This window comes from Erigeron canadensis, chromosome 2 (genome assembly GCF_010389155.1).
Source record: "Erigeron canadensis isolate Cc75 chromosome 2, C_canadensis_v1, whole genome shotgun sequence".
Lineage (NCBI taxonomy): Eukaryota > Viridiplantae > Streptophyta > Magnoliopsida > Asterales > Asteraceae > Erigeron > Erigeron canadensis.
In genome coordinates this window covers 44,223,978-44,250,606 of record NC_057762.1, presented here as the reverse complement: position 1 = coordinate 44,250,606, position 26,629 = coordinate 44,223,978, and the positions used below count along the sequence as shown (strand labels likewise).

Sequence of the window (26,629 nt, the reverse complement as noted above, 5' to 3'; positions counted from 1 at the left end):
TGCCCAACGGTTTAGGACTCTATATTTACGCATATGCCTATACTTTAACCGTAGAAAACTCACTTACTATGCCACCTACACTATTTATAATACGTGAAGTGATAAACATAGCCTGATATTATGTTTAAGATGTTATATTAGGATATATTAATCTGTATGTATCGGAGGTAGTCTAGGGGGCTATGTTTATCATTGCCTTTTCTTTTTCTTTTTTTATATATAACCAAATAATAAGATGGAAAGTCAACTACGAAACCTTTAATAACTATAAGAAAAAATGTCCCATGTTTGGCGTGCAATCTCTTGCTCATGCTCTTCAACGTCATTTTCTCTAGCTACTTAAATCTCTCAACTTATTCTTATGTAATGTAACACCTTGGCAATGTATTCCTCTTATTCTTCTGCTCTTCGCTTTGATTTTAGAGACCCAGTGAGAATGTCCTAGAGTTATTCCAGCCGGTACTATTATTCTTGTCCAAACACGTTTAACTACAAAGTTTCTATGCGAACTACTTTTATCGTGGGAGGAAAAATACATTACGAGTGTTGTGTCATGTAAGGGCATTGTTATATTTTGAACTCAAGACAACACCAGACCATGGTCATTGGTCAATGTACGTAGGATTCACATAGAGTATTACAAACCACTGCTTTTATTGGACTCGTCGTCAAATATAAGGTTTGTTCCCATAATCTCAAACCTTAAAACTCCGAAAAAGTGGCTCTTATACAACTCGTAAACCCCCAGCCAGTTATCACGGCCACAATATTGTTTGCTTGTGAGAACTTTTGATGTGGTTAACTCAAATTGTTACCACTTCCTTACAAATACACTTAACTTACACAGTTTCAATCAGATGTATATATAGTGCTTGTGACACCAAAATGTATCATGTTATATGCTAACCACTCCAGTCAATGATGCATATGAGAATCACGTGGTGTGATACAAGTAATATTCCAAACAACCCGCTACATCCCTTCCCTATAGGAAAAAAAGAAAAAAAAAATGTAGAACATAGTTAGGAAAATAGGAGTATTATATTAGGCAACCCATGCGTGGGGATCCTTAAACATGTTGTGAGAGTGATGGACCCATATTTGGGTCATGTGAATTGTTTGTTGACAGATTATTATTATTATTATTATTATGGAAATAACACACATGCATGTGCGATCAAATTCACCAGGTTGATGAAACAGTATGGCTAGTGCCCTCTCCGTTCCTATATTTATTTCATGGGAAAATGATCCGTACTGCAGAATTTACTTAAGTTCAGGTACTGTCACATTAAAAAAAGTTATAGATTAAACCTTTGAATTTGATAAACATACATAACCCCTTGAATTTTACATAAACCCCTTCTGTTTTACCTTAAATAGGTACTGCATGTTTTACCTAACATTTTCCCTTATTTCATAGGTAACATGTTTATACATGTGATATATCATGGGCACAACATAATTTAGGTATCAAAAAAGATTTTGCTTCATATATTAGGCTTAGTGAAACATCTGAGTTTTTTTTTACTCATATGTTTGAAATTAATTTAAGTGATATTATTATTATATGAATAAATCTTTAATCTTACGCTTGATTTAAATTGGGAATCTATTCTCTGAGGGGACTTTCGAGCACGAACCGACAACATACGTTAGACTTTCCGTTAATTGGTTAATCCGGGTATCAAATTATAGAGCTCTTAAACGATGGTGGAACTACATTATAGCAAAGGTAGCCAGGATTACAAATCTGCTCGACTCACAAATGTAATTTGCAAAAAGTATTTTCAATTTCTGTTGGTGGTTTGGTGGTATGAGTTCCTAAAAATTGAGATGTCCGTCATTTAAATAATATCATAATAATAATTCCTTTTTGGTTAATTTGTTTATCCTTTCTAACAAAGAACGTATTTGTTTCAAATTGTATTTTTATTTGATATAGATCCACTTGCAATTCACTCGAGTGGAGGCATGGAGGGTTTTTACCCACAAACTCTTTGTGGGATTTTTTTTCGTATTAAAATTAATGGTGTATAAGTTTACTATTATTTTGATTACAGTATCTAATGTGTTATCTTAGCCCAAAGAGAGAATTAAATATTTTGTTAGATAAAATCTTGACTTAAAGCATTCTTTGTTGAAAACAATTCGGGAAAAGGGTTCTTAAGTTTGTCTCTTGCTATTAAAAAGAGGCCAACAATAGACATTCTCCTTTTGGCTTTTGTCTAACCAAGATAAAGAGATGTAATATGTGACCCTAGTTTTTGATATGTGGGTCAAAAGAAAATACCTTTATTGTCAAAAGTTAACTGCAGCTTCTAAAGTTACAAAATACTTGGTTTTTTACACCAATCGTATAATTTGGTCAGTGAAAACTTATACGGAGTAATATTATTTCAAAACATATAGTTCAGTCACTTGGTTTAGGAATTTATGCTTAGATTTTGGAAATCAGCTATCATATTATAGTGAAAATATAAAACAAGTAAACTTAGTGGGTTTTCCCTAATTAAGGGAATGTTTGGGATTGATTATGTAAAATAGATTTTGTGTTTGAAAACCGTGTTATCAAAAATCATGTCCTAACATACTTTTCCAAAACTGATGTCAAAATGCAAATAATCACTATTTTGCTAAACACTTTTTTTTTATTAACTGTGTTATGCAAAAGTAATAATCAGATAATTTCTGTAAAACTCAATCCCAAATACACTCTAAGTATAAGAGGATTGTAAATTTTTGACTTGTATAAAAGCTAAAACGAGACATTTTTGTTACCAATTTCGAATCCTTTATTTGGTCATCCTTATGATGTTTATCTAACGATGTTTAAACTTGGGAAGATATCAAGATGTGTGACCACTAGCTTACACTATGAGGTTGGAGTAAATATTGATTTAGCCGTATATGAAGACTTCTGATGGTGATTGTCCCATGTGGTTCAATGTTGGAAAAGATATCGTAATTTTGCTACATTTATTTTTCGATAAATTTTCAATATATTTATGTATGATTTAAAATGAAAATTGTCATTTTTTGAAATACTCGTACATGATTGTAACTTTTAATCTTTCATAATTAAATTTAGAAAAATATAAGTTTAGTAAACTACATGAATTAACTAAAAGTTTGATTAAATATATAAAAATAAATAATAATAGGTTAAGTTATAATAATATATTGGTTATCTTTCACAAGCTAAATGTTTCAACAAGACAACGGTTTTTACAAGGGATATATAGAATGAAAAAAGAGAGTGGATGATTAAAAGAAAAGAATAATGGCAAGTGTCCCTATCATTTGATCATAAGATAATGACAGAACCACTCAAAAGAGATGATGACGATGGGCCAAATATGCTCTTGTTGTGTTCATACTAATGCCTCTTCATCAAGGCAATTGATTATATGATCTTTCCATATCCCTAAATAAACAATATCATCACATGTTGATAATGTACTGATAGAAATATATTCAATAAAACAAAACAAAGTTTGGCATGTGTAAGTTGGAACAACGGTGTTTTCTTAACGGCAACTAATACAGTATGATGTTGGATATCTCGTATATGGCGTTCTAATGGATAAAGACATATATCAACTGGCGTAATCCAGATGGACGGAGCCTCTAGCCCGTTTAACTTAAAGTTGTGAGGAAGACCCACTAACGATTAATGGTAAAATCCGATTTAACTTTAGATTTGAACCTGATTTTCCCGAGCCAAGTCTTTATTGTGTAGCAATGTTGTTTAAGTGTTTAATTATGAAAGTTTTAACTAAAAATTGCATTTGATAACTACATAATTTCAATTAAGTATACTTTCAAAAAATGAAAAATGCATAAATGCAAAAGAATTTATCTCCTCTTAAAAAGTCACTATATTAAGCCTATTAATGACTCGCTATCAAAATATATGTAATCAGTTAAAAAAAAATGGTCTTGTCATATTAGTTCTTCCAAGTGACATTACTTGGATGTTGAAATAAAACATTCAAAAGATTTTGAAGCTCATTCTTTTCTCCTGAAATACTCAAATACACAACATACAAGTGATGAAAATATAATGCCATAAGTTATGCAAATTTGCAACTTTTCCACAAATTTAATACCCAAATGGTCTCAAGTTCATTCCCAATTATTTATATTTGGCACAAAGTGTGATATTAAGCAACTAACCATGATGACAATAACAAGATTTTTAGTAATAGTAATTTTGTCAAAGTGGTTGCGACTCTTTTAATAACGTCGAAGATCTTACATTCAAATCATGCTTTTTGCCCGATATTTACTAACCACGCATCGACGTCATGGACCGCAAAAGTTGTACTCCTCGTAGGTAACTAGCTAGCACGTACATTTTCATTCGAACCAAAAACAAATCATCAATGGCCTTAGTTTTGTAAAACAGAACAAAACTCAAATGTCCCATAATCAAGTAGCTCCTCTATCATTTGTTGTATATGTTCATCTTCAGGAGACTTATAATGTTGCACATTCTCCATTTTACCCTCCCAATTCACCATATTCGCAAAACTACCTTTATGCTCCATGAACTCCCCTGATTCAGATGAACTAGAAGAAGAAGATTGTTGTTGTGTTTCTTGATCTTCTTTGTTACCCACCACCCCTGTTTTCTTTGTCATTTCAAGAGATGTCAAGTGGCATTTATGTAATTTAGCTCTCAAAGTTGTGGAGAGTAGCTTTGAAGAACAAGATTGTGATAGTTTTTCATCATAAGGGAAGTTTGTTCGTGCTCTAGAACCGCACATTAGCCTAGCCGCTTCATCATATGCTCGGGCTGCATCCTCTGCTGTCTCAAATGTGCCTAACCAAATTCTAGTTTTCCTGTTCGGACAAATACAAACATTAGTAAACCTATTTTTTTTTTAACGCAAATGCAAAACACCCATAAAACTTGATGACGGAATTATGTCCGACACCAAGTTTTATGGATTGAGTTCTTTGAAGCATTTTAACAAGAGATTTAATTTAGTTAAACCTAGAACTTTATTTTTTAAATGTAAAATGTTTTCTTGACTAGGTCAGTAACACATAAATATATGTTATAAGGACACATGTTAGACAAACTATATTAGTACACATTATTATGTTGTGTTTTGATTTTGAAGATAAAAAGAACGAAGGTAAAGATTAGGAATATACAAGAGAGGGTGGCGAATTTCGGAAACCCAAGATCCCCAATGTCTTTGGCGAACACCTCTATAACGTTGTTGAGATCTACCCATGGATGGATTAATGTGGGTTTGATTGTTTGCTTGTTTAAAATAGGTTTTGATTTGATATGATGATGGTGTTTGTGTTTGTGGATGATATAGTCTTTGTGAGAACAGGACCTTTTTTTTTCTTTCGAGTTAGTGGGGAGTGGCAAGAATTTATATGGCTTTCTTTTTCTTTTTTATAGGGATTTTGGGTATGTCTTTTAGCCGTCGATCAATGTGGATAGCCCCCCCTTACTTGTGCTATGACTCTCTTTAAAAAGAGAAGTTTCTAATTTTTTTAATATGATAACTATCATCCTACAAGAATAATAACAAGATACTTTTAATGTTAGTATTTTATTTTACTTACTAGTTGATTCACCAAAATTCACTCACTTATTTATACGTTATATTACATACTAACTTTCAAAAAGTTTATTGGTGCATACTTGAATGTAAACCAACATTATTAGCGTAATGTATTATTTTAGTATGAAGTAAAAGCTAGAATATACTTATTAAGATTGTACCTTTACAAATTAAGGGCCTATGGTCTATTGAGATGACCCGTCAAATTGGAAGTTGTGGCTTCAAGTCAAATAATTAATGTAAATATTGAGTGGTCAATAAGCCTGTAAAAAAAACTAGATAAATATGTAAACCATCTACTACATATATTTGAGTCGTTGTCAATGGTAGAACAAGAGGCCAAAATTCCTTAACAATAATCATGTCTCAACTCTCAGATATCACCAAATGAGAGAATAAACATACCACCAACTAAAATGTCTCAAATTTGATTAATTAAGCAGTCAAATATGTTTGAACTTCAAATCAACCATCGACAATGTATGATTTTATACTAAATCCAAAGAACATCCTACATGCCCCACGTTAAACGATCTAATTATAGGAAACAACCCATGTGGCTAATTGTATATATAAAGCCGGTCAAGCTACAAGAATGATACATATTCAATGCATATTGCATTGTAATCTAAATTTCTGAGTTTTAAATTACAATTCTATTCAATATGAAAAGTGTATCATCGAGTATTGTCATCTATTCTCTTTAGATTGGATGTATATATTGTGTGGCTCATGGGTTTTTGTATTTGATTATATATAAACTAAATTACTATTTAAAAAAAAAAAAAAAAGAAAAAGTATAACCCGTTTTAGAACATAGATCCAAAAAAACCTTTGAGATATTCATATGTGAAAAGTGAAGGTGGGGTGCTGTTATGCACTTAAGTCGAGTAAAATCTCCCTCACATATTAAATTTTAAATCAATAAATGTATAATGAATAAATAATGGGACCCTTATGTTTTTTATTTTTTTTTATAGATTATAAAATCAACACGTAAGGGGATTTCACCCCAACTTAGTAGCACCACCTTCACTTTCCTTATTCGTATGGCCAAAATTTTAATGTTTGACCGTGACGTGTATTTTCTACATGGGATGTCCTAGCTTGTTTCTTTCACACAGTGGGATCGGGGTAGCAAAACAAAAAGTGTACCTAGTTTTAATTTGCTAGTAGGCGTGATTGCTTGCTGAAATGTTTGACCACTCTTTCAGTTATGTTCCAGACTCCAGAGTGTATGACACTGACACTGGACGATAACCATGTTAGTTCACAATGACTTTCAAGTTTTAACTATGTTCATGGTTGGGGACAATTCCCATTCTATGCTTGTTTTTTTTTTTCTGAAATTATGAATATCCGTATGCTGACTTATAAATTGTATTCCCAAACGGCCAAACCCAATGTATGCTTTTATCTTTCTTGCGTTTTTCACTTGTTTTTCTTTTTCAAATTACACACTAGTTTTTTATTATGTGGAGTTTTTTATTTTTTCTGTTTTGATATTTGAATTATTGTACGAAACATAATACATTTTATATGTAGCAAACTTTTGTTCATGGTTGTGAATTGCTCTTAAATATATATGAATTTGACATCACAAACCTTTTAACAAGCATATATATTTCTGATGAATCGGATAATAACCTCGTATCGGTAGTGAGCAATCAAGCAAAACGACAATCAACTCAAAGGAGCTAGCTAGGCTTCTCTAGGGGCATGTGTCGAGCAAACTAAAAACGAGTATCTGAAATAAGTTGTAATATGATTTTGGAACATTTGCTCAGCGATAAATTACATCATATTGTAACACTTCAGATATTGTATCATTTCTGTTTGTAGAAAGAATAATACATGTCTAACCAGATTGATGTCGTTACTTGATTATAATTTAACGTATAAAGCATCAATCATGATGCATCAATCATATTGATCAAAGCTTCTTAATTAGTCTTCACATGCATATTATGGTATGATAGTACTATGATCATTCTACCAACAATAATTAACCTGAAGTTGCGATGTCGCATCAGAATTATCTTTTTTTTTTTTAAAGGTGTGGATCATTTGCTCGCAACAGGGGATCCAACTTACGTTGTCTTAACTGGATCCGCGCTAGAAAATCCTCTCACCCTCAATACTTGTTAGGAGGAGAAACTCACAACTAAACCGTCCGAAGTTACGACATTAAATTGAGATAAAACTTAACTTTGCCTCCTCTGCGGGGCTCAAATCTGTTTTACTGAAAGACTTTATTTATGAAATTTCTTTTAAATGTCTTTTGCATGTCTCAAACTCGAGACCTTCAGCATGTAAAGTTGGTGCTTAACCAATGAGCTATAGTAGGAAGTACATCAAGATTATCTGTTAGATTTATAAGATTACAAGTTAAAATAACAGTGAAAACAAATACATATTTATAAAGTTAAATTATCTTTAGTTATGATATTTATTATATAAAAATAAAACTTAAAAGATCTAGCTACAAACAAACGTAGTCACGTTGAACAAGTTCAAAAATTGACATTTTCAAAAAAGTGTTAAAAACCACTATCAAGATATGCTAGTGGTAAAGCATCTTGTTTTCTCGTAAGAATTCTCAAACTCAAAAATACTTAAAATTCTAATTAAACCACTTACAATATGATTGTATGAATGAACTAAAAAAATGTCATTTTCTAGTAACAGAACAAAAATCAAATAATAACTCCTAGGGATGTTTTTAAACGAACCAAACTCTTTTTAGTATTCAAACCAAACATATTTAATTTTTTACCTTTTCAGTTTTCAAAACAAAACAACTTTGTTTTCTTGTTCAAACTCTTATCCATAACATAAAGTTACCATCACTAACTAAAACAACCCCAAACCTAAATCAAACATCAATTATATTTTTTTGATATAATACAAACATATCTTAAACGAAAACAACCAACCGCCGCCTGCAACGTCAAGTACTACCTTCTGCCACCACCAACGACCATCGGTTACCATTGTCCATCATCAAATATCGCCAGCCACTTATCAATTCTTCAAAATAAACACAAAAAGGAATTAATTTGGTGTTGAAATTATATCTTTTAGATGTTAAAATTAGTATAAATCTTATAAAACAAATTAATTTGGTTATACGTTTTCGTCTAAAACATAAAATTTATTTTAATTTGTTCACTAAAAAAGGAAAAAAGTTTAAATAAATACATTAACAATTTAGTTTCTATAAGTAATAAAAATAAATTTAATGTGGTATAAATATAAAACAAATCAAAATATACTTGGTTCGTTTCGAATTTTGATTGATTTTTTAACATATAAAATCGAAACCCGGACCGATTCGTTATGTCTTTAGAAAACGAAAAACAAACCAATCGGTTTCGTTCGATTTTTTCGACTTTTGACTTTATACTCTGGTTTTTGCCCACCCCAAAATAGAATCACAAGTCATTGACTCATTTCTAAAATTTAGCAAGGCCTAATCTTTGTAAGTTTTTATTAGAGTTTTAGGAGGCCTTTGCATGATTCAAGTGGCCCATTCTTTGGTACCTATAAATTAAATGTCTAGGAAACTAGGTGAGAATTTTGTGACATATGAAAAAGGAAAAGGCAAAGATCACGCATGCTAGGGATCATGTATTTTATTATATTTCTATCTATAAAAGTAATTAAATTTGATTTGTAAAAGGTACCTTGCTTGAAGTTCACTCAAAGTCTATGACCATGGCCATGGGGGCAACTTTGTAAATATCTTCCACTCAAGTAGGGATGTCAAAGATACCCATACTCGATGGTAAATCCGATACCTGCACCCGATTTGACCGGGGATCTCCGAATTGATCGGGAATGGGGACAGGTATGAGGATGTAAATCTATTCCCCGATGGGGATGAAGGCGGGGATGGGAAACCGTAAATCTCCGATCCTCATACCCAAACCCGAAAATACATTACATATATATATATTAGAATCACTTTTAAGTTACTTTCTATCGATTAGAATCATTTTTAAGTTTAGACCTTTGTTTAATATTTTTCACGAGTTATACTTTATTAATCATTTATTTAAGATATATATTAGTTTATACATATAAAGAAAATGTCGAAATACACATTCTCTTACATATTTTCTATTACGGTAAATTTATTTCATTCAAAAAAACTATCCCCGATACTCGTCGGGGATCCCTAATATCCAATGGGTATGGGTATGGAGATGTAATTTAATTCCCCGACGGGGATGAGGATTTCAAGTGACAACCAGATACGGGAATGGTTATAGAGATCCTCGACAATCCCCACCCCATTGTCATCCTTACACTCAAATATGATTTGGACTTTCTTATTAACATCCTGATTTTTATTTATTTATAGCGTCACACTAACATCATATTAGATTTTTTATTTGTAGTCACATATTTTCCCAACTTAAAAAGCATAATTGCATACTCTATTTTTCTACTAACGAATTTTGTAATCACGGTCTGGGTTTATACATCTTGGCATGGTAGATTTTTTGTCATTTGATAAGACTTATTGTATAAATTTTCTATCAACATGCTCGACCCCGTGTTGTGTAAACGCAAATTCTATACCCACTTAATGGTATAAAGTCAAGCTTTTTGAAAAAATTGTCCTCAATGAAACTCCTATCTTTGAAAAAAGTTATAAAAATTAACAAATTTACTCTTAATGAATTAATTTATATTATAAACCACATTTTACTAATTTACATTCTAACTCTTATCATTTAAAGTATTTTCACTACCATCTTTACATCCGTTACATTTACATCGACTTAAAACACTTGACACAACCACCATCACAAATAGTCACCTTTATCGTTACCGGTTGCCGTCACTATCGCCGCGTAGGAGAAAGTATTTACTATTCTCTCACATAGAGGTATTTTACTAGTTGATTGGCTAATGATACATCCTATTAATTGATTAACCTAATAATCCTTTTAAGCATTAAATTAAAAGGATGATAAAAAAAAGGATTAGTTTTCTGAAATGTAACTATCTTTGACCGAATGTCTATAGTAGGAAAAAAACTAAAGTTATGTGTATTATATGTAAGCAACTTGAAAAAATGTTTATTGTATGTAAGAAAACATACGTGACAACCATATATAGGTGCCACTTGTCAAGTTGTAATTGGTTGAAACGAAATTCTTACATACAATAAATATTATTTCAAAGTTGTTTACATACAATACACAAAGTTTTAGTTATTTCCTACTATAGACATTCGTTCAAAGTTTCTTACATTTGAGGGAACTAATCCCATTAAAAAAAACTATAATAAATAAATTACATATGTCAAAAGTAATAGTAATTTTAAGAGGATTATTTGGCTCAAAGGTAAGGGTGAGTATGGATCGGTTTGGTTCGGTTTTTGCCTAAAACCGAAACCAAAACTGATACATTCGGTTTTTAGAAAACCAAAACTATTGGATTCGGTTTTTGTTCGGTTCGGTTTCTCGGTCCGGTTTGGATCGGTTTCGGTTTTTTTAATAAATTTTGTTTTTTAAGTTTTTTTTAAATATTATGTTATAAATTTAACTTCCAATTGTTAAGAAAAAAAATATGATATAAAAATTCAAATACTAGAAGCTTTTTATTAAGTAATTATATTTTTTAGGTGTTAAAATTTGTATAACTTTTATAAAACGAATTGTTTTTACTGCACGTTTTTATTAAAAATATACAATTTGTATTGATTTATACAATAAAAAGATAAAAAGATTAAATTATAAACATATTTATAAATTATAAGTAATAAATATAAATGTAATATGATATAAAAATAAAATAAATTAAAATATATTTAGTTTGGTTCGGTTCGGTTTTGATCGGTTTTTTGGCATATGAAACCAAAAACCGAACCGATCCGTTCGGTTTTTAGAAAACGAAAACCAAACCAATGAATTTCGTTCGGTTTTTGGTTTTTTCGGTTTGTTTTTATCGGTTTTTTTCGGTTTTTGGTTTTTCGGTTCGGTTTTTGCTCACCCTACTCAAAGGGATGAATCATTTTCGAAGCTTGATTCGAAGCAGTGAAGTGAAGTGAAGTGAAGTCATTGTGAGGTGAGGTGAGGTGAGGTGAGGTGAGGTGAGTTCAACAGAGGGCGGGATCCAAGATCAAACAAGTTGGTGTACCACAAGCAAGCAACCAACCGACCATCATCGAATCCATCCATCCACTCGCTCAATATTCATTCATTCATTCCAATTCCAATTATACCCCCCCTTCACCTGGACCCAACCTCGCCGATATCTTTTCCTGTAATCCCCCGACTCCCTTCCTTCCGATCATCATTATTTTTAGTTTTTAATTTTACATCTTATTCTTCCAATTTCACTTGTTATATCTATATCTATATTATATCTAATAATATAAAAGAAAAAAAAGATAAGGAAGATATGCGACGGGGTTCATCAAAGAAAGGACCTTCAAATTCAACCACCTCCTCCACTACTTCTTCTCCCATGGATCTATTTCGCTCCGGTATTTTTTTCAATTTATTTATTTTCTTATCTTTATTCTTTTAACTTTAATTTCATGATTATTTAAATTTAATAAAGCTTTCGTTTATAATTACTACTTTATGGATTTATTCTGTTGACTTTAATTGATTTTACTGTTACTTTTCCTATTCTATGTGTTATAGTTCCCAATCCTTCATCTATCTAATAATTTTATTTATAGATTATTATTATTATTATTGGAATCAAAACATATGTTAGCAATTTGTACAATATAAGTTCTATACTAGATATTACCATTGTATTTATATTTTAAAAATTAATATTTCTAAATATAATCATGAATAAGTCTATTTATGAAGCAAAAGATTAATTCTAGGCTCGGCTAGTTGTTGGAATTCAATCATCGCTATATAAGTCCATTATATTTCTTATAAAACCGCATAATTCGGATCAAAAGCTGCGGCCTTTCTGAAATTTATATTGGGACCTTGTCGAGTTTCACTTAACGTACATTATTCTTTAGCTACAGGTAAAGCTGCAAGCAAAGAGTTGGAACGCATTGATCAGCTATTCTATTCATATGCAAACGAGTCTTCTGGTATGATTGAGTAAGTTCAAATCTATTATATTTCTGTGATTGAGTTTGTCGCAGTAGAATCAGCATTATTTTGATTGTTATCCCGCCTTTCATTTCTGATACGTCTATGGTTTTTTCCATGTACAGCCCGGAAGGAATAGAGTACCTGTGTTCTGACCTAGAAGTTGAACATACAGATGTACGGATTTTGATGCTTGCTTGGTATGTTTTCTTTGACTACAAAATATCATATCTGTTATATCTCATGTCACCGCCATTACTGATTGGTCTTTTACTTTCAGGAAAATGCAGGCTGAGAGGCAGGGATACTTCACCCTGGTAATAAAAAAGTAGCCTTTTAATTTAAGTTGCATTCTAGCATGTATCGAGTCTTGTTATAATATGGCACAGTGCTCACTGCCATGATGTTTGTCTAAAATCGGAAGTTTGGGTAGTGGGTCAAAAATCAAAACGGGTAACTTTTGTTGTGGGTATATTTGGGACCTGAAGCATATTTTTAATTTATGTTATAAAATGATTATTGTGCCAAATATGAATGCAAAAGTACACTATTGCAGTAATAATATAGACAATCATATACAATGACTTGTGAGGTTTTGTATTTCAAAGTTATATGTTAGGCTATGTTAAACCTGTTTTCCTTCCATCTACTTTGTTGATTGTATTCATCTGTCTCATTAGAGCTGCGAAAAAACTTAAGTTTCTATATAATTTCTTGTACTGCACTATACTTTTCATCGAATAATGAACTAGTTAAATTGCGGCCATGGGCAAATTAGAATGATTTGAATCCAAAAAGAAGATAATGCTTAGTGGAATAACTTCTGAAATTCCCGTTGTTTCACTCATGTTTTAAGGAGGAGTGGCGAAAAGGTCTTAAAGCATTACGGGCTGATACTATACTTAAGTTAAAGAAGGCACTTCCTGAGCTGGAAAACGAGGTATTTTTAGTGTTACATGTTTTTGGGTATAGTTAGAACTAAGGATGAGTATTTCTAATCTGTTTGTCCTTTTTTCATCCCTTTAAAAGGTCCGCAGGCCATCAAACTTTGTGGAGTTCTATTCTTATGCATTTCGATATTGCCTAACCGGTAAAATAAATCCATGACAGTTTATGGTCTAATGCTACATAACTTGAAACTTAACCTGAATATTTTATGGTTATGTAGAAGAGAAGCAAAAGAGCATAGATATTGAAAGCATATGTGAATTATTGGAGCTTGTTTTGGGGTCACAGTTTCCTCAACAGGTGGATTCGTTTATTCAGTATATACGGGTGAGTCTGAAGCCCCTTTGTGATATTAAACAAGATATATGCCTCTATGTATTTATAGTTTCTGTCTTCTGTAACAGTTACCTTCTATTTCATTATATGTGAAGGTATGGGTCTTTGTAGTATCCTCCGCACAATAAAGCAAAAAATAAAAATAGAAAAGTTATTGGGGTGCTTGGATTTGCATTTGAAACTGATTATTGTGACTTGAAGTCACAATAGTTTGTTTTTAATGATTGGATAAACATATTCTGCTTTTGATGATCTCGTTAAAATACCCATTTTTGGATAAATAATCTCTTACCAGCCAACAACATCAATAATTTCAGGGTAGAATAAAATTATTTGTTTACATATTGAAACCATGATTCTAACAACTTCTCCCATTTCACGTGGCCTTTTTTTTGGCACAATGTAATGTTATCCAGTATTTTCTCAAAGTTTCGAACATAATAACATTCAGGTATCTGATCTGTTGAATTCGTACAACAGAAGCACATCCTCGCACCCTTTTCTTCTGCCAAATTCAAGACAGCTTATAATCTGATTTCGATTATCTAAATGTCACATAATTTCCTTTAAAACAACCATCCAAAAACCCTGAAGAAACTAGGGTGATGATAAATGACCATCATAATGAATCTAAATAGCAAATATGAAAGCATCAACCATCACACTGATAGTATGTATGGGCTAATTTGCAGACGCTGTCGCATAATTTTCTTTAAATGAACATCTAAAAACCCTGAAGAAACTAGGGTGATGATAAATGACCATCATAATGAACCTAATTAGCAAATATTAAAGCATCAACCATCACACTGATAGTACGCATGGGCTGATTTGCAGACGCAGATTGATTACAAGGTCATAAACATGGATCAATGGATGGGGTTCTACAGATTTTGCCATGAGGTATTTGGACATTATGTTACTGTTAACTCTTTTGATTCACAATGGTTTCTCTTGCCAATGCATTAGAAAAGAGAATTGGAACTGAAATTTTATCTCACGAACACTTCGTCTTACAATTATAATACCAATTTAGCAAGTACCGAGGCCAAATGAGTGAGTTGGATTAAAGGTCAAAACATGTTTTTTTTGTTGGTGCAACTCGAATCGGATATCTATAATCCAGTTTTTTTCGACGAATTTTAGCCTGTTTTAACTATTTGACCAGTCTTTGTTGTACTCATTAGAGAAACTTAACCTGCAACATCTTGTTTATAAGTAAATGGGCTAAAATCGAGTTTTCTAATTGACAACATCTAGATTCTGATTCGTAAGTACTGAAGTGTTCCTGTTTTACAGATAAGTTTTCCAGATTTCAACAATTATGATGAGGAACTTGCTTGGCCGTTGATCTTAGACAACTTTGTTGAGTGGGTGAAGTCGAAACAGAGCTAATTTAGTTTCATCAGTGCAAGCGTGGTTTTGGTTACTCAGTGTCCACATTCAGTTTCAATTATTGAGCAGGTATCTCTGTTATGCCAAGAAAGCTCACATCGTCGAAGGCTTCATTAATATTATTGTCTCATATCAATGTGCAGGATTCTGCTAAAACAACTAAACAACACATATGTTGCATGAAAAACATCCCCCCCCCCTGTGTTTATGAATGTTTTGTATTTTTTTATATGTAGAGGAAATAAGTTTTTTTTATATATATATATAAATCTATATATTTTTTGTTTTGAACAGCATATATGAATCTATATACAGGTGAAATCAGGCAATAATGGCCGAGGGATGTTGAAAGTCACACGAAGTATAATTTTAATGCATAAAACTTCATAAATGATATTATTCAAAATCTATTAGTAATGCAATAATGATGTTTGTAAGTTGTAACTATATTTGACACTCCCTTCTCTAACAACTTTTCGCGTATAAAATTTACCCATTTTGAACCATATGTGCCCAATTCATTTTTGTCACCCGACTTCTAATTATTCTCTCCCTAATTTATATAGTTTGTTGAAGGGAGCCGTTTATCAAGAAAAATCGGGTGTCTCTAATCACTCAACTCACACTTCTCTAAAAACACACTTCCAAAGTTCCAAGTTAATATTCAAATGATATCTTAAAAGGTCGAAATTTTAATTTAAATTCACTAAGCTAACCTTATATTATAAATACAAAAAATAAAATAAAAATGATCATCATGTCTGGAACTGGAACCAAAAAAAGACACGAAGCTGCAATTCAAAAACTACAAAAACTATGTATACCACAATTTGCCTGCATCAAGGAGCCATGTATGATGTATCCAGTTTGGTCAATGAAGGTATACTCTATACAGGAGACATTGACTTATACATCTTTCCGAAATATAGTAGCAGTTTGCGATTTCAATGCACCTTGATCACAGAAGGTAATTGGTTTGGACAAGATGAAAGTGATGACGCGCTATAACCAACTACAGCCACGAAGTTTTCTGATCCCATTCTCATACATTTGGTTCCTTACATTATTAACATCAGACCACTGATTTGAATCTGCATACATGTCAGATAACAACACATAATTCGCAGCACTTTGAGGCTCAATCTTAAAAAGCTGAGCAGCAACCTCTTTTCCTATCGACACGTCACCATGCATCCTACAAGCCCAAAGAAGAGCACCCCAAGCACCCGCATGAGGTTCTGTCGGCATTTTTTTAAGAAAATCATACGCCTCTCTTACTCTTCCTGCACGGCCAAGAAGATCCACTTTACATGCATAGTGATCGCTAGAAGGAACTAGAGAGTGCTCATTTACTATAGAATCAAAAATCCGGATTCCTTCGTCAAAAAGATCAGCATGACTACAAGCACTCAAGATAACTGTGAATGCTACATCATCTGGCCTCAACCCTTCTTTTAACATCCTGTGAAAAAGAGCAACAGCTTCAACGCCTCGGCCATGTACTGAATACCCTTGTATCATCGAACAATAAGTAATCAAGTCCCGTTTGTGCATTTTTTCAAACAAAATTGATGCCCTATCCAAATTCCCACATTTTGCATGCATATCCACCAATGCTGAAATCACATGATTCTGTTCAATGTCAATCGCACATTCACTCATATACGAATCAATCCATTCAGCCAACTCCCAATTGCCGGCTTTTGAGCACGCAGACATTAAACTCACCATAACATATTTATCCGGCTTAACATTCGTATCCTGCATATGCACAAACATCTCCACGGCTTCTTTAGCCTGTCCGTTCTGAGCATACCCACAAATCATAGCAGTCCAAGAAACAACATCCTTCTCCTCTAACTTATCAAACAAAGCCTTAGCCGAAGCCATATCCCCATTCTTGGCAAACCCATCAATCATAGTAGTAAACGTAACCATATCCTTCTCCGGCATCTGATCAAACAACCCCTTTGCCATAATCAAATCACCAGACTTAACCAACCCATTAATCATCGCATTCCATGATGCAGAATTCCTAACAGGCATTTCACTAAACAACTTCTTAGCCTCTAAACAATCACCATCACTTAAATACCCAACAATCATACTAGTCCAAGTAAATTCATTTCTCACAGGCATTCCATCAAACACCTTCCGTGCATCCCGAATCTCGCCACATTTTCCATACATATCAATCAAGCTAGACCCAACAAACAAATCATTTCCTTCCCCACATCTAACAACCAACCCATGTACAATTTTCCCTTCTTTTAACGCTAACACACTAGTACAAGATTTCAACAAAGAAGGAAAAGTATACTTATCTGCAGAAACATAACAATTTTGTTTCATCATGTTTCGAAAAATATCGAAACACGAAGTTAGAGACGAATGGGTGGAATGTGATTTGATGAGGGTGTTCCATAGATATATATTTGGTTGATGAACACGGTTAAATACGGATGATGCATAACTTATGTGTTTAGAAGGAAGGATTGTGTTTATTACGGCTATGAACTCTGTTATAAGGAAATGGTCTTGTTCGCAGCCTTTTCGAATGATTTGGGCGTGAACTTGTTCCAGGGATCTAATGTTTTTGCAGGATTTTAAGAGGGACAACGTCGATGATGTTACTGATGATGATGATGATGTTGAGATTGAAGATGATGTACAGGAAAACATTATGGTTTTTCTTTATTTTTATTTTTTCTTCTGTCGGATGGTCTGTCTCTACAGACCTTAAACCCCAAGAAAGGGTTTTGACTTTTGATAGGAAAGGTAAAATGGAAATAATATCCTAAATAAATATGTTCAATGCTAGGTAAAATAAGTTTAAAAAAATAAGGGGATTGATTATTTGTAAGCATTTTTTTTGTCAATAAAATTAAAATGTAAATGTTTACATAAAAAAAAGTGTTTATTTTTATCAAAACGAGCATGGTACCCGCGCGTAGCGGCGGATATTGTAAACGAAGGTGGCGGGGGTGTTGGTGATGTTGGACGACGGCGATGGTTATTGACGGAAATAAAGAGAGTGTGTGTTGTTTTAGTACATTGTTTTGGTAGAAAGATAAAGAGAATAGAGATATTTGTGTTTTGTTATAAGAGGAAGGGTAAAAGAGTAAAATCGCATGTCCCATATTTGTAAACTTTTCAACACCCCAACATAATTTTTAATAAAGAGTATAGATAAGCATCGGATTTGTAAAATTTGGGCTGGTCCAATTTGATCAACATTGTAATGTTTTTCCGGGGAAGTAATAAAAGAGATGACAATGGGCTTTCTAAAAAAAGGGAAAAGAAAAAGCTAATAAGCAGTTTTTGCCTTCTTAGGAGAATAATTTGTTATTGTTTATCTGCTTGAAAAAACAAACAATAAGCATATATGTAGAAAAATAAACACTTTCATAAGACCCTTAATTAGGGGGAAAAAAGTTATTAATTATGAAGCATTTGCCAATCTTAACACAAAGTATGGAATACAAGCCCATTAAGATTTACAATAGTTGAAGATTTTCACATAATCCATTTATACTTGTGTTTGTGTGAATCTGATCATAAACAAGCTATATGTGGTTGTACTTATCATCCACATAAACCCGACGCAAAGATTTTTTTAGGGGTGTTTGGAAATTGGAATTGCTTTCTGGAACCTACTATTACGACTTGAAATCACTCAATCATATTTTAATGTTTGGATTAGTTTTCTTGCAAGAGCCTCAATGTTTTTTAATTTTTCATTGACTATTTAATAATCATAAGTCATATGTAACAAAGGAATCCCATGATGGATGTTCAAGATTGGAGATTGGATATGGGCCCTGTTACAGATATTGCTGGGCCTCCAGTAGGTCCAGTGATAGGTGGTCTTTGAACAATTGAACTTGCAAAGGCAAAGAAAAAAGGGGACAAATGATTCAGATGGTGGGTAACCTATAAAAGCTTAACCTTTTGGGATCAAATTATATACTTTTTCTTCTTAAATGCTCTTATTCTGTGCTATTATTATGTCCTTGGTCCAGGCTAGACGAATAACATCCATTTTCAGATCTTTTCTGTAATAGTTGGTGAAATTTATGACTACTGGTTATGCCGCGGCATGTTGAATGGAATAGAAACGGCTCTCAAGGAAAAATCGGGGTTGTTTCTTTTTCTTGTTTTTTTCTCCGATGTAGAATATAATCCCATGTCGCTTTAAAATGATGAATATGAAGTTCGACTGACCTATTGCGTGGTAAAGACATGAAAGTATGGAAGAATAGTAAACGGAACATACCATAGAAAGATACTATATATCTTAGCATACCAAAGAAAGATACTATATATCTTAGCGCATTTATACATTAGGGACCACACATGACTCTCCTAATATATACTTTGGTATATTTTAGGGGTGAATATGATGCATGACTATACCATATATATGCGGCCTAATCAGGGTATCCAGTGACTATTTCCAACCATTTTCTTGGTGACCTCAAAATATGTATCTAGGTACGTTTCGAACCTGAAACCTGTTATAAGGAAACAAAACGGCTAACCACTAGACAACCTTAGTGGTGGTTCCAATGATGCATGATCTTTTATCCAAACTGTATCTGATTGCCATTGTTCCTTATCTTTTAGCGTGAGTAAGAGGTTGAAATGTCATATTAACGTGTCCAATGTTCCATATCTTTTAGCCAAACTGTATCTAATTGCCATAGCTGCTTAATTGAGAGGTCTTTTCATTTTGCGAAATTCGGCATGAAGTCCTTCTATGAGGGCTTATTTTGTTTTGTTCTTGGTTTAGTATTTGACAATCGACTATTGACTATTGAGTGTGTTTTATCCTCAACTTTGATTCAAATTACTAATTCTAGCCAAAAGTCAAAGGTTAGGTTCTACTACATGGGTATGGTGAAGTGTTTATTATTATTATTACAAGTCGCATTCATTTGTTTGTGCATCATTTCACTAGATTACATAGCATTTCAAATCATTAAACGTGACACAAGGAACCCCATCACTATAATAATAATGATTGTCCAAAAAGAATAGCCCCAACGTAAAGGACAATCTTAGTCCATATATATATCATGTGTATTTTTTAGCCTTTGTCTCTCCATATATTGCATCATGTGTACTCTAAACCAACATGTTCACGTGTTGCCAGATATTTGCCTAAAGTTATGATCAGGCTAACCAATGAACCATAATTCAAAATATGCATTGCCTAAATTTTTTGCCTAACTTATAACAGGCGAAGAACCATGGCACACGATCGAGAATATATAAATGTATTTGATCTTGTAAAACATATGTAAGTTACAATGTATTCAAGGTTCAAGTTTTGATAGGTGACAACTTAATGTGATAATCATACACAATTATTAGGTACGTACGTATAATATATGGAAAAAGGCATGACAAATTAATTAATTAAAAACTTGGAACCAAAAAAATGTAAAAGAACAAGTTGATCACAGAAAGATAGAATTAATTAGCAATCATGTGTTAGGAATTTGGAGAGTCTAGAAGCAGAGGTGAAGGTGGAGGCAGAGAAGTTGTGACCCTATGACTTCTTCTAGTCCGAGCTGCATCCGTAGGTGATGTCTTCAACGAGGACGTTGTTTTCTGATCAGATACCGGTGAACAACTAGACGACGAGGATCTGCTTGAACGACTCCTCATCAGCCTTTTCATCTCTCCTTGCTGGTTATGCACTTTGTTGTTGTTATCTTCATCAATTCCAACTTTAGTTGAACTTATACTCGCCGGAATTATACAATTGCACAAAAAACCTACATCATATCATCATCACCAATATATTATTACGAGTATTATTGATAATATTTATACTACGAGTACAATTTTAGTGAATTTTAAGAAGTAAGTAGGCAGGAATACCGATTCTGGCTAGACGATTAATCCAACTAGGGATTGAGTTTCTTGTGAGCCTAATACAGACATCATTGCAAAAATGGTTGCAATTTTTAGTAATGAGATTATAGGCAATGCCTTTATAATCTTCAGCGAGCTCTTCCATAATGGCTCTCACTTCTCTAAGATTCTTGTCTGTCCATCCGATTAAAATCTGTTTTCTGAACGTAAATCCTTCGCATTGCTTTGGTTCTCCTTCGAATATTCCAGTCGTTTCTTGTTCGTGACATCCAAATGCATACTCAACTCCATGAACTATATTAATTAAAAACCACGCTATAAAAAAAATGAATTTACTCTAAAAATAATAATTACACCCGGTGTTATTTTGTATAATGTTATCTATATAATAATAGATCAAATTAACCTTGTACACCGGAGTGATAGACACCAAGGCCTAGCCAATACGCGTAGCCGTTCATGGAAGTGAGATCGTATACATTGAGGTATACAGGAACCGATCCATCTTTCTGGCATTTTATTGAATTTCCTCTACACAACATTTTTAATTGATAAAAACGAAAAATGTTGTTATATACAGAGCAATATATGCAGATATTATATTAACTAGTAATAGTGTGTGTTGAAGTTAACATTTTAAAATGCGACAGAGAATTGGGTAGATTAGATAGAAAGAAGGGGGGAAATAAAAAAGAATAGATGGAGGTGAAGTTAAGGCTTGTATATCACCGGCGGAATTGGCATATAAGTACCACATCCTCTGCTTTTAATGGAGGGCCACCCCCACCAATATTGTTTGTTACTTTGTTTTCATTTCTGGTTTGTGTATTAAAAATTGAATAAAAATAAATCTAAAGAGTATATATACCTAACCTAACTACCTAAGGCAGTTACGTGATTTTTAAAAAGTTACCAAACTTATACGGAGTATTTGTTAAAATTTTGTATTAGTAAAATGGATTTTCATTAGAAATGATCATTTCAGTAGTGTGTGAAGAATATATTGAGTGTGGAAGTCAAAGCTTGTATTTTAAAACAATATTTGAGTATTCGTTACACAACTTGTTCGATAAATCTTTGAATTCATATTCGTTGTGAACTTGTGATAATTCAATCTTTTTTACCTTTGTTCATCTACATATATCTCAAATTAATAAATTAAGATGTTTTCGTGAATTTCCTATAGAATAACTTCAAAAAAATTTTTTGATTTACTTATAATATCTCTCTATTCAATTTACTAATGTAAATATTTTCAGTTGACGTATTTTTTAAAAAATTATCTACAATATACATGATTTAATCCTTAAAAAAGTTACGTTCTATTTTTACATTAATGATCAATTACTTTTACAGTACACCGTTACTAACACCATCTCCACCACCCACGCCACCGCAAACCATCATCACCATTCACCACCACAAGCCACAGGTTTACCTGGGCACCCTTTTAGTTTCAACTATGTTGAATTGTTATATAAATTGGACTTCAACACAATCAAACAAAATGTGGGGTTTTTTAGCAATCAAATGAAAAATAAAAAGTAAGAGGCTCATTATTATGTGTAGTGGAGAAGTGTGTTGTTAATCATGACACGCTGGAAGTAAGTGGACTTGATTAATAATAATAATAGAGTATCTTATGATGATCTGTGTTTTCGCTTAATTTTATCTCCTAAAAGAAGCATAGATATACTAATACTAAGTAGTATAATTATAGTTTAATACAATACACTGTTTGAAAAGCCTACAAATTTAGGTGTAAGATGTACTTTGAATTTAAAGGGAAACTCATCACCATGTACCAAGATCGCTAAATCATATTAGACTTGTGATAACATCTACCACATTAAGCACATACTCGACCAATCTAAGATAGATTATACCTGGTTCCAAAACTGTGTTTCTTCAAATATCCCATCTCAGTTTACCTAAACCAGATTCAACAACAGTTCACAAGTACAAGCTTTGGATCTAAAACAGGAAAGATAGGACTGAGGGTTCATACTCAGGCTCGAGTGGTCTGATCCTAAGATATCTTTATCAGGGTTTCAGGAGAATGTCATGATTTGTTGTAAAAATAACTCTTTACTAAAATACTTATTATGGAGTAATTATTGTTAAAAAACTATCATAAAATCCGCATGATGCATCGAGACATTAATTTATAATTTTATACATTACATATTTTTATATGATATATGAGTTTTTGGTGGTAGTTGCTAAAGTTTTTGTGTAAGAAAAATAAATCAGACCGTAAAATATCACTTATTTTTTTCTTTAATATAATCTAATGACTAAAGCTTCAATGAAATTAATCTTATTACATGTCTTTTTTTGTTTTATTTTTCGTTGTTATCATATTGTTCCAATCTTATAACTTGGTTTAACTTGTTTTTCGTTTTATTTTTTGCTGTTATATTTGGAAATCAGTCACGGAAAGCCTTTGGTCTTAAGCCCACTACTATATGGTTTTTTCTTTTGAAAAGGTAATCCAGCCCATTTATGCAATAAGCTCCCCTAGTCCCCGGCGAAAAGCCGGATGAATGTCCTCAATGCTCAAAAAAAAAAAAAAAAAAAAAAAAGTCGGCGGTGACTTTTTCTCACCAAAAACAACTTTAGATAGTAAAGCCGGACGGAAACTTGTTTTATGTTTACAAAGAAAAAGAAAGAGAGTGTAAACAGACACAATCAAAAACCCTAAAACCCATCTTGTGTATCTATATACCATTTCAAACAGTTTCTTAAACTATTAGTAGTACTATAATAAATAATAATATATGGTGGGGATTCATGAGTCTTATTATTAATGATGATGTTGGGAAAGGTTGGTCGTAGAACATTATTATTATCATTGACGAGGGTTGGAACTTCTCAAAAATGTAACAGAGTTTTGGGAACGAGACGTTTCTCAACAAACAATCAGGAACCCAATGATAATAATAATAATAAGAATGGGGAAAGTGCTGGTGGGTTAACTCACCATGACTCGTATCGAGACCTCAAAAACCTTGATTTCATGACTGCTGCCAAGATTCTCTTCACTACTCCCCCTAAAGAAAAGAAATTCGGGTATCTATCTCCTTCTTTTTATGCAGTGAATCTTTTTTAGGCATTTTGTCAAACACTTGGGATACAATTACATATGATCAATGCTGTAGCTCTATTGTACTGAAAACAAACATTACAAGACTTTTGCTTTACTTACTATCTAGAATATTTGCTGTTTCATTTAGTTAAAAGCGTAAATTTAGCTGCTGATTGGGTTAAGAGTATGTTCAGGCTTAAGTTAAAGTGTGTGCATTTTGGTTTTAATTTGCATTGTGCTAAATGAGAATGTAGGTTTATTAATGATCATAAATTTTTAGTGCCCCTTAGGCCTTAACATATAAGAACAACTACTATGTCATCTACGCTTCCCTGTCTTGGAGATATATTTGGTTAAATTCCCAAATTTTGGAATTGGGTATATTGAAGTTCCTTTTTGCGGTTACGAAAAAAACAGGGCTTCTTTGAAAAAGATAACAAATATGTGCAACTTAATAAGCCAAAATCTTGAAATCAGGATTTTAGAACAATAAAGAGTAAATGGTTGAAACACTGATTTTTAAAAGGTAAACTTATTGACAACAACAACAACAACAAGACCTAATCCCTGAGCGGGGTATGGGGGAGGTGAGTTGTTACAGTCTTACCTCTACCCAAAGGTAGAGAGACTGCTTCTATGAGGACCTCCTGCCACAATGAGATAAAAGTCGGAAAGTGCAAAGAGAGTAGCATTCATATAACTTATGAATCGATATAAACCAAACTCTTGTTGTAAGAAAAACTACAACCTACTGTAGACAATTATGATCCACGTATAGCCATGTAGATGGAAGAGATGCCATAGTCCTTAGATGTCAATAGTTTTATAGATTTGTTACATACTTCTCACTATACTACTACTATGTCATGTTGTTTAATTTCATAAAAGCTTCTGCTATCAGACGATGAGTAACATTATATCTATGTTTTAATTGCACACTTGTGTAATGATTTAAATGCATTATTTGTCTCTCTCTGATCCTCAGGCTTGATTTTCACCTGGTTCAGCTTTTTTTCGTTTGTCTACCTTCACTCGGTATATACCTTAACTTATCAAGTTCAAAGTGTATACTGTTTAAAAGATTTTATCTAATCACTTGTTTCTTCTGCATCAGCTGTCTATTTGGTTGCTCTGTATGCTCGTCATGAAATGAAGAAAATGGATGCAGTAAGGAACACCCCTCCACTTGTTTTGCTCAGTTGTTTCACTTGTTGACTATTGTTCGTTATAACGTTTTGCATATCATAATCGCAGTTGCTAGAGAAGAAACAAATTGAAGAAGCCAAGAAGAAAAAGGCAACTGAAGATGAAGTAATGAAGTCCAATCCACAGCTATTGGAGGTAAAAGAGAGATTAGAGAGCTTGGAAAAAACCGTTAAGGAAATTGTGGTGGAAGCCAAAAACCAACGAAGCTCAAAAGTTTCAGAGCAATATGAAGATAATAATAACACACGGCAAGGAAGCAACCCTGCAGTTGAAGATCGCCCAAGTAAACAAGCTTCCAATAAAAAGGAAGCACATGGTGAGAAAACACAGCCTGCAAGCAAGTCTGCTGTTGGAGACCTCCCAAGTAAACAAGCTTCCAACAAACAACAAACACATGATGCTGACAATCAGAGGGCTACACAAGGAGGCACATCTGGTGATAAGAAGTAAGCAGCAGATGTTTAGTCATGAACCGGGCTCTTCTTTAGGGTATCTTTGTGAGCAAGGATCGGACCATCACATATTTTGCATGAAATTTTTCACTTGCTGATCAAAATGATGGAGGATGTAACAGTGATCAATGAACTAGTGATTTGAAATTCTAGATTTTATGCTCAACATAATATTTAGAAGGATTTTTGGAGTTTTCCCATTTCTGTTCCCAGTCTAATACTGTTATACCCAAATGACATTGTTTACCATCCATGATCATTGAGTCATTAAATACTCATCTTTCTTATCTTTTCAAAAGACACAAAGCTTAGGTCGATTGATCTATATAGACACAAGTCACACAAATATACTAGAATGAAGGTCTCATTCCAACTACATTGATAAGGACCTTGAGTTTTCTAAAAATGCAGGGTTCGGATATTGAAAAATTGATTATCACTTATGAGCTAATCCTTGATCACACATACGTATAAACATATGCTTACAAGCATACTCATTTATACTCGACCTTTGTTCACTTATATTCCACTTGGTCATGGTAGACATTTTTAAAGGAGTTTCTTCACCATTCAATCAAAAAGTTATTGTTAGTTTTTGAATGTACATTTTTGTGATAACAAAAGGAGTGATCGTTTTTTTCTTTTCTT

The 26,629-nt window shown here is 32.9% G+C and overlaps 5 protein-coding genes across 6 annotated transcripts; 2 read left to right on the top strand and 3 right to left on the bottom strand.

Moving 5' to 3' along the window:
- Positions 1 to 4,104: 4,104 nt before the first annotated feature.
- On the bottom strand, positions 4,105 to 5,437 carry LOC122588633 (ethylene-responsive transcription factor ERF003-like). The gene is made up of 2 exons (XM_043760789.1): positions 5,167 to 5,437; positions 4,105 to 4,848 (listed from the first exon to the last, which is right to left on the bottom strand). Exons 1-2 carry the CDS (start codon positions 5,247 to 5,249, stop codon positions 4,395 to 4,397), a joined length of 537 nt encoding a protein of 178 aa, XP_043616724.1. The 5' UTR covers positions 5,250 to 5,437; the 3' UTR covers positions 4,105 to 4,394.
- Positions 5,438 to 11,715: 6,278 nt separating this feature from the next.
- LOC122587825 (DCN1-like protein 4) lies at positions 11,716 to 15,611 on the top strand. Of its 2 annotated transcripts, none has more exons than XM_043759990.1 (9): positions 11,716 to 12,093; positions 12,604 to 12,682; positions 12,799 to 12,873; positions 12,954 to 12,990; positions 13,530 to 13,613; positions 13,703 to 13,763; positions 13,842 to 13,948; positions 14,795 to 14,860; positions 15,257 to 15,611. In XM_043759990.1, the coding sequence occupies exons 1-9, from the start codon at positions 12,009 to 12,011 to the stop codon at positions 15,350 to 15,352; spliced, it is 690 nt and encodes a 229-aa protein (XP_043615925.1). In that variant the 5' UTR covers positions 11,716 to 12,008; the 3' UTR covers positions 15,353 to 15,611. The 2 variants fall into 2 exon arrangements, with proteins under 2 accessions (XP_043615925.1, XP_043615924.1); XM_043759989.1 differs by having other exon boundaries at positions 11,718 to 12,093; positions 12,598 to 12,682.
- A 448-nt stretch (positions 15,612 to 16,059) lies between these two features.
- On the bottom strand, positions 16,060 to 18,046 carry LOC122589791 (putative pentatricopeptide repeat-containing protein At5g37570). Its single transcript, XM_043762115.1, has one exon. The coding sequence runs from the start codon at positions 18,032 to 18,034 to the stop codon at positions 16,355 to 16,357; it is 1,680 nt and encodes a 559-aa protein (XP_043618050.1). The 5' UTR covers positions 18,035 to 18,046; the 3' UTR covers positions 16,060 to 16,354.
- Positions 18,047 to 20,744: 2,698 nt separating this feature from the next.
- On the bottom strand, positions 20,745 to 22,028 carry LOC122588609 (deSI-like protein At4g17486). Its single transcript, XM_043760757.1, has 3 exons — positions 21,642 to 22,028; positions 21,242 to 21,529; positions 20,745 to 21,135 (listed from the first exon to the last, which is right to left on the bottom strand). Exons 1-3 carry the CDS (start codon positions 21,775 to 21,777, stop codon positions 20,849 to 20,851), a joined length of 711 nt encoding a protein of 236 aa, XP_043616692.1. The 5' UTR covers positions 21,778 to 22,028; the 3' UTR covers positions 20,745 to 20,848.
- A 1,783-nt stretch (positions 22,029 to 23,811) lies between these two features.
- Positions 23,812 to 26,177, top strand: LOC122589078. The gene is made up of 4 exons (XM_043761322.1): positions 23,812 to 24,307; positions 25,309 to 25,358; positions 25,438 to 25,490; positions 25,578 to 26,177. The coding sequence occupies exons 1-4, from the start codon at positions 24,045 to 24,047 to the stop codon at positions 25,977 to 25,979; spliced, it is 768 nt and encodes a 255-aa protein (XP_043617257.1). The 5' UTR covers positions 23,812 to 24,044; the 3' UTR covers positions 25,980 to 26,177.
- Positions 26,178 to 26,629: the final 452 nt, after the last annotated feature.

Excerpts from the sequence above, each read along its gene's own strand:
- LOC122588633 (XM_043760789.1), bottom strand. The coding sequence starts at position 5,249 with ATGGGTAGATCTCAACAACGTTATAGAGGTGTTCGCCAAAGACATTGG. Across the intron at positions 4,849-5,166 it reads GAAATTCGCCACCCTCTCTT|GAAAACTAGAATTTGGTTAG; the intron begins GTATATTCCTAA and ends TTGTCCGAACAG.
- LOC122587825 (XM_043759989.1), top strand. The coding sequence starts at position 12,009 with ATGCGACGGGGTTCATCAAAGAAAGGACCTTCAAATTCAACCACCTCC. Across the intron at positions 12,094-12,597 it reads CATGGATCTATTTCGCTCCG|CTACAGGTAAAGCTGCAAGC; the intron begins GTATTTTTTTCA and ends ATTATTCTTTAG. Across the intron at positions 13,764-13,841 it reads ATTTCGATATTGCCTAACCG|AAGAGAAGCAAAAGAGCATA; the intron begins GTAAAATAAATC and ends ATGGTTATGTAG.
- LOC122589791 (XM_043762115.1), bottom strand. The coding sequence starts at position 18,034 with ATGTTTTCCTGTACATCATCTTCAATCTCAACATCATCATCATCATCA.
- LOC122588609 (XM_043760757.1), bottom strand. The coding sequence starts at position 21,777 with ATGTTGTGTAGAGGAAATTCAATAAAATGCCAGAAAGATGGATCGGTT. Across the intron at positions 21,530-21,641 it reads CTATCACTCCGGTGTACAAG|TTCATGGAGTTGAGTATGCA; the intron begins GTTAATTTGATC and ends TAATTAATATAG. Across the intron at positions 21,136-21,241 it reads TAATCGTCTAGCCAGAATCG|GTTTTTTGTGCAATTGTATA; the intron begins GTATTCCTGCCT and ends GATATGATGTAG.
- LOC122589078 (XM_043761322.1), top strand. The coding sequence starts at position 24,045 with ATGATGATGTTGGGAAAGGTTGGTCGTAGAACATTATTATTATCATTG. Across the intron at positions 24,308-25,308 it reads CCTAAAGAAAAGAAATTCGG|GCTTGATTTTCACCTGGTTC; the intron begins GTATCTATCTCC and ends TCTGATCCTCAG. Across the intron at positions 25,491-25,577 it reads AAATGAAGAAAATGGATGCA|TTGCTAGAGAAGAAACAAAT; the intron begins GTAAGGAACACC and ends TCATAATCGCAG.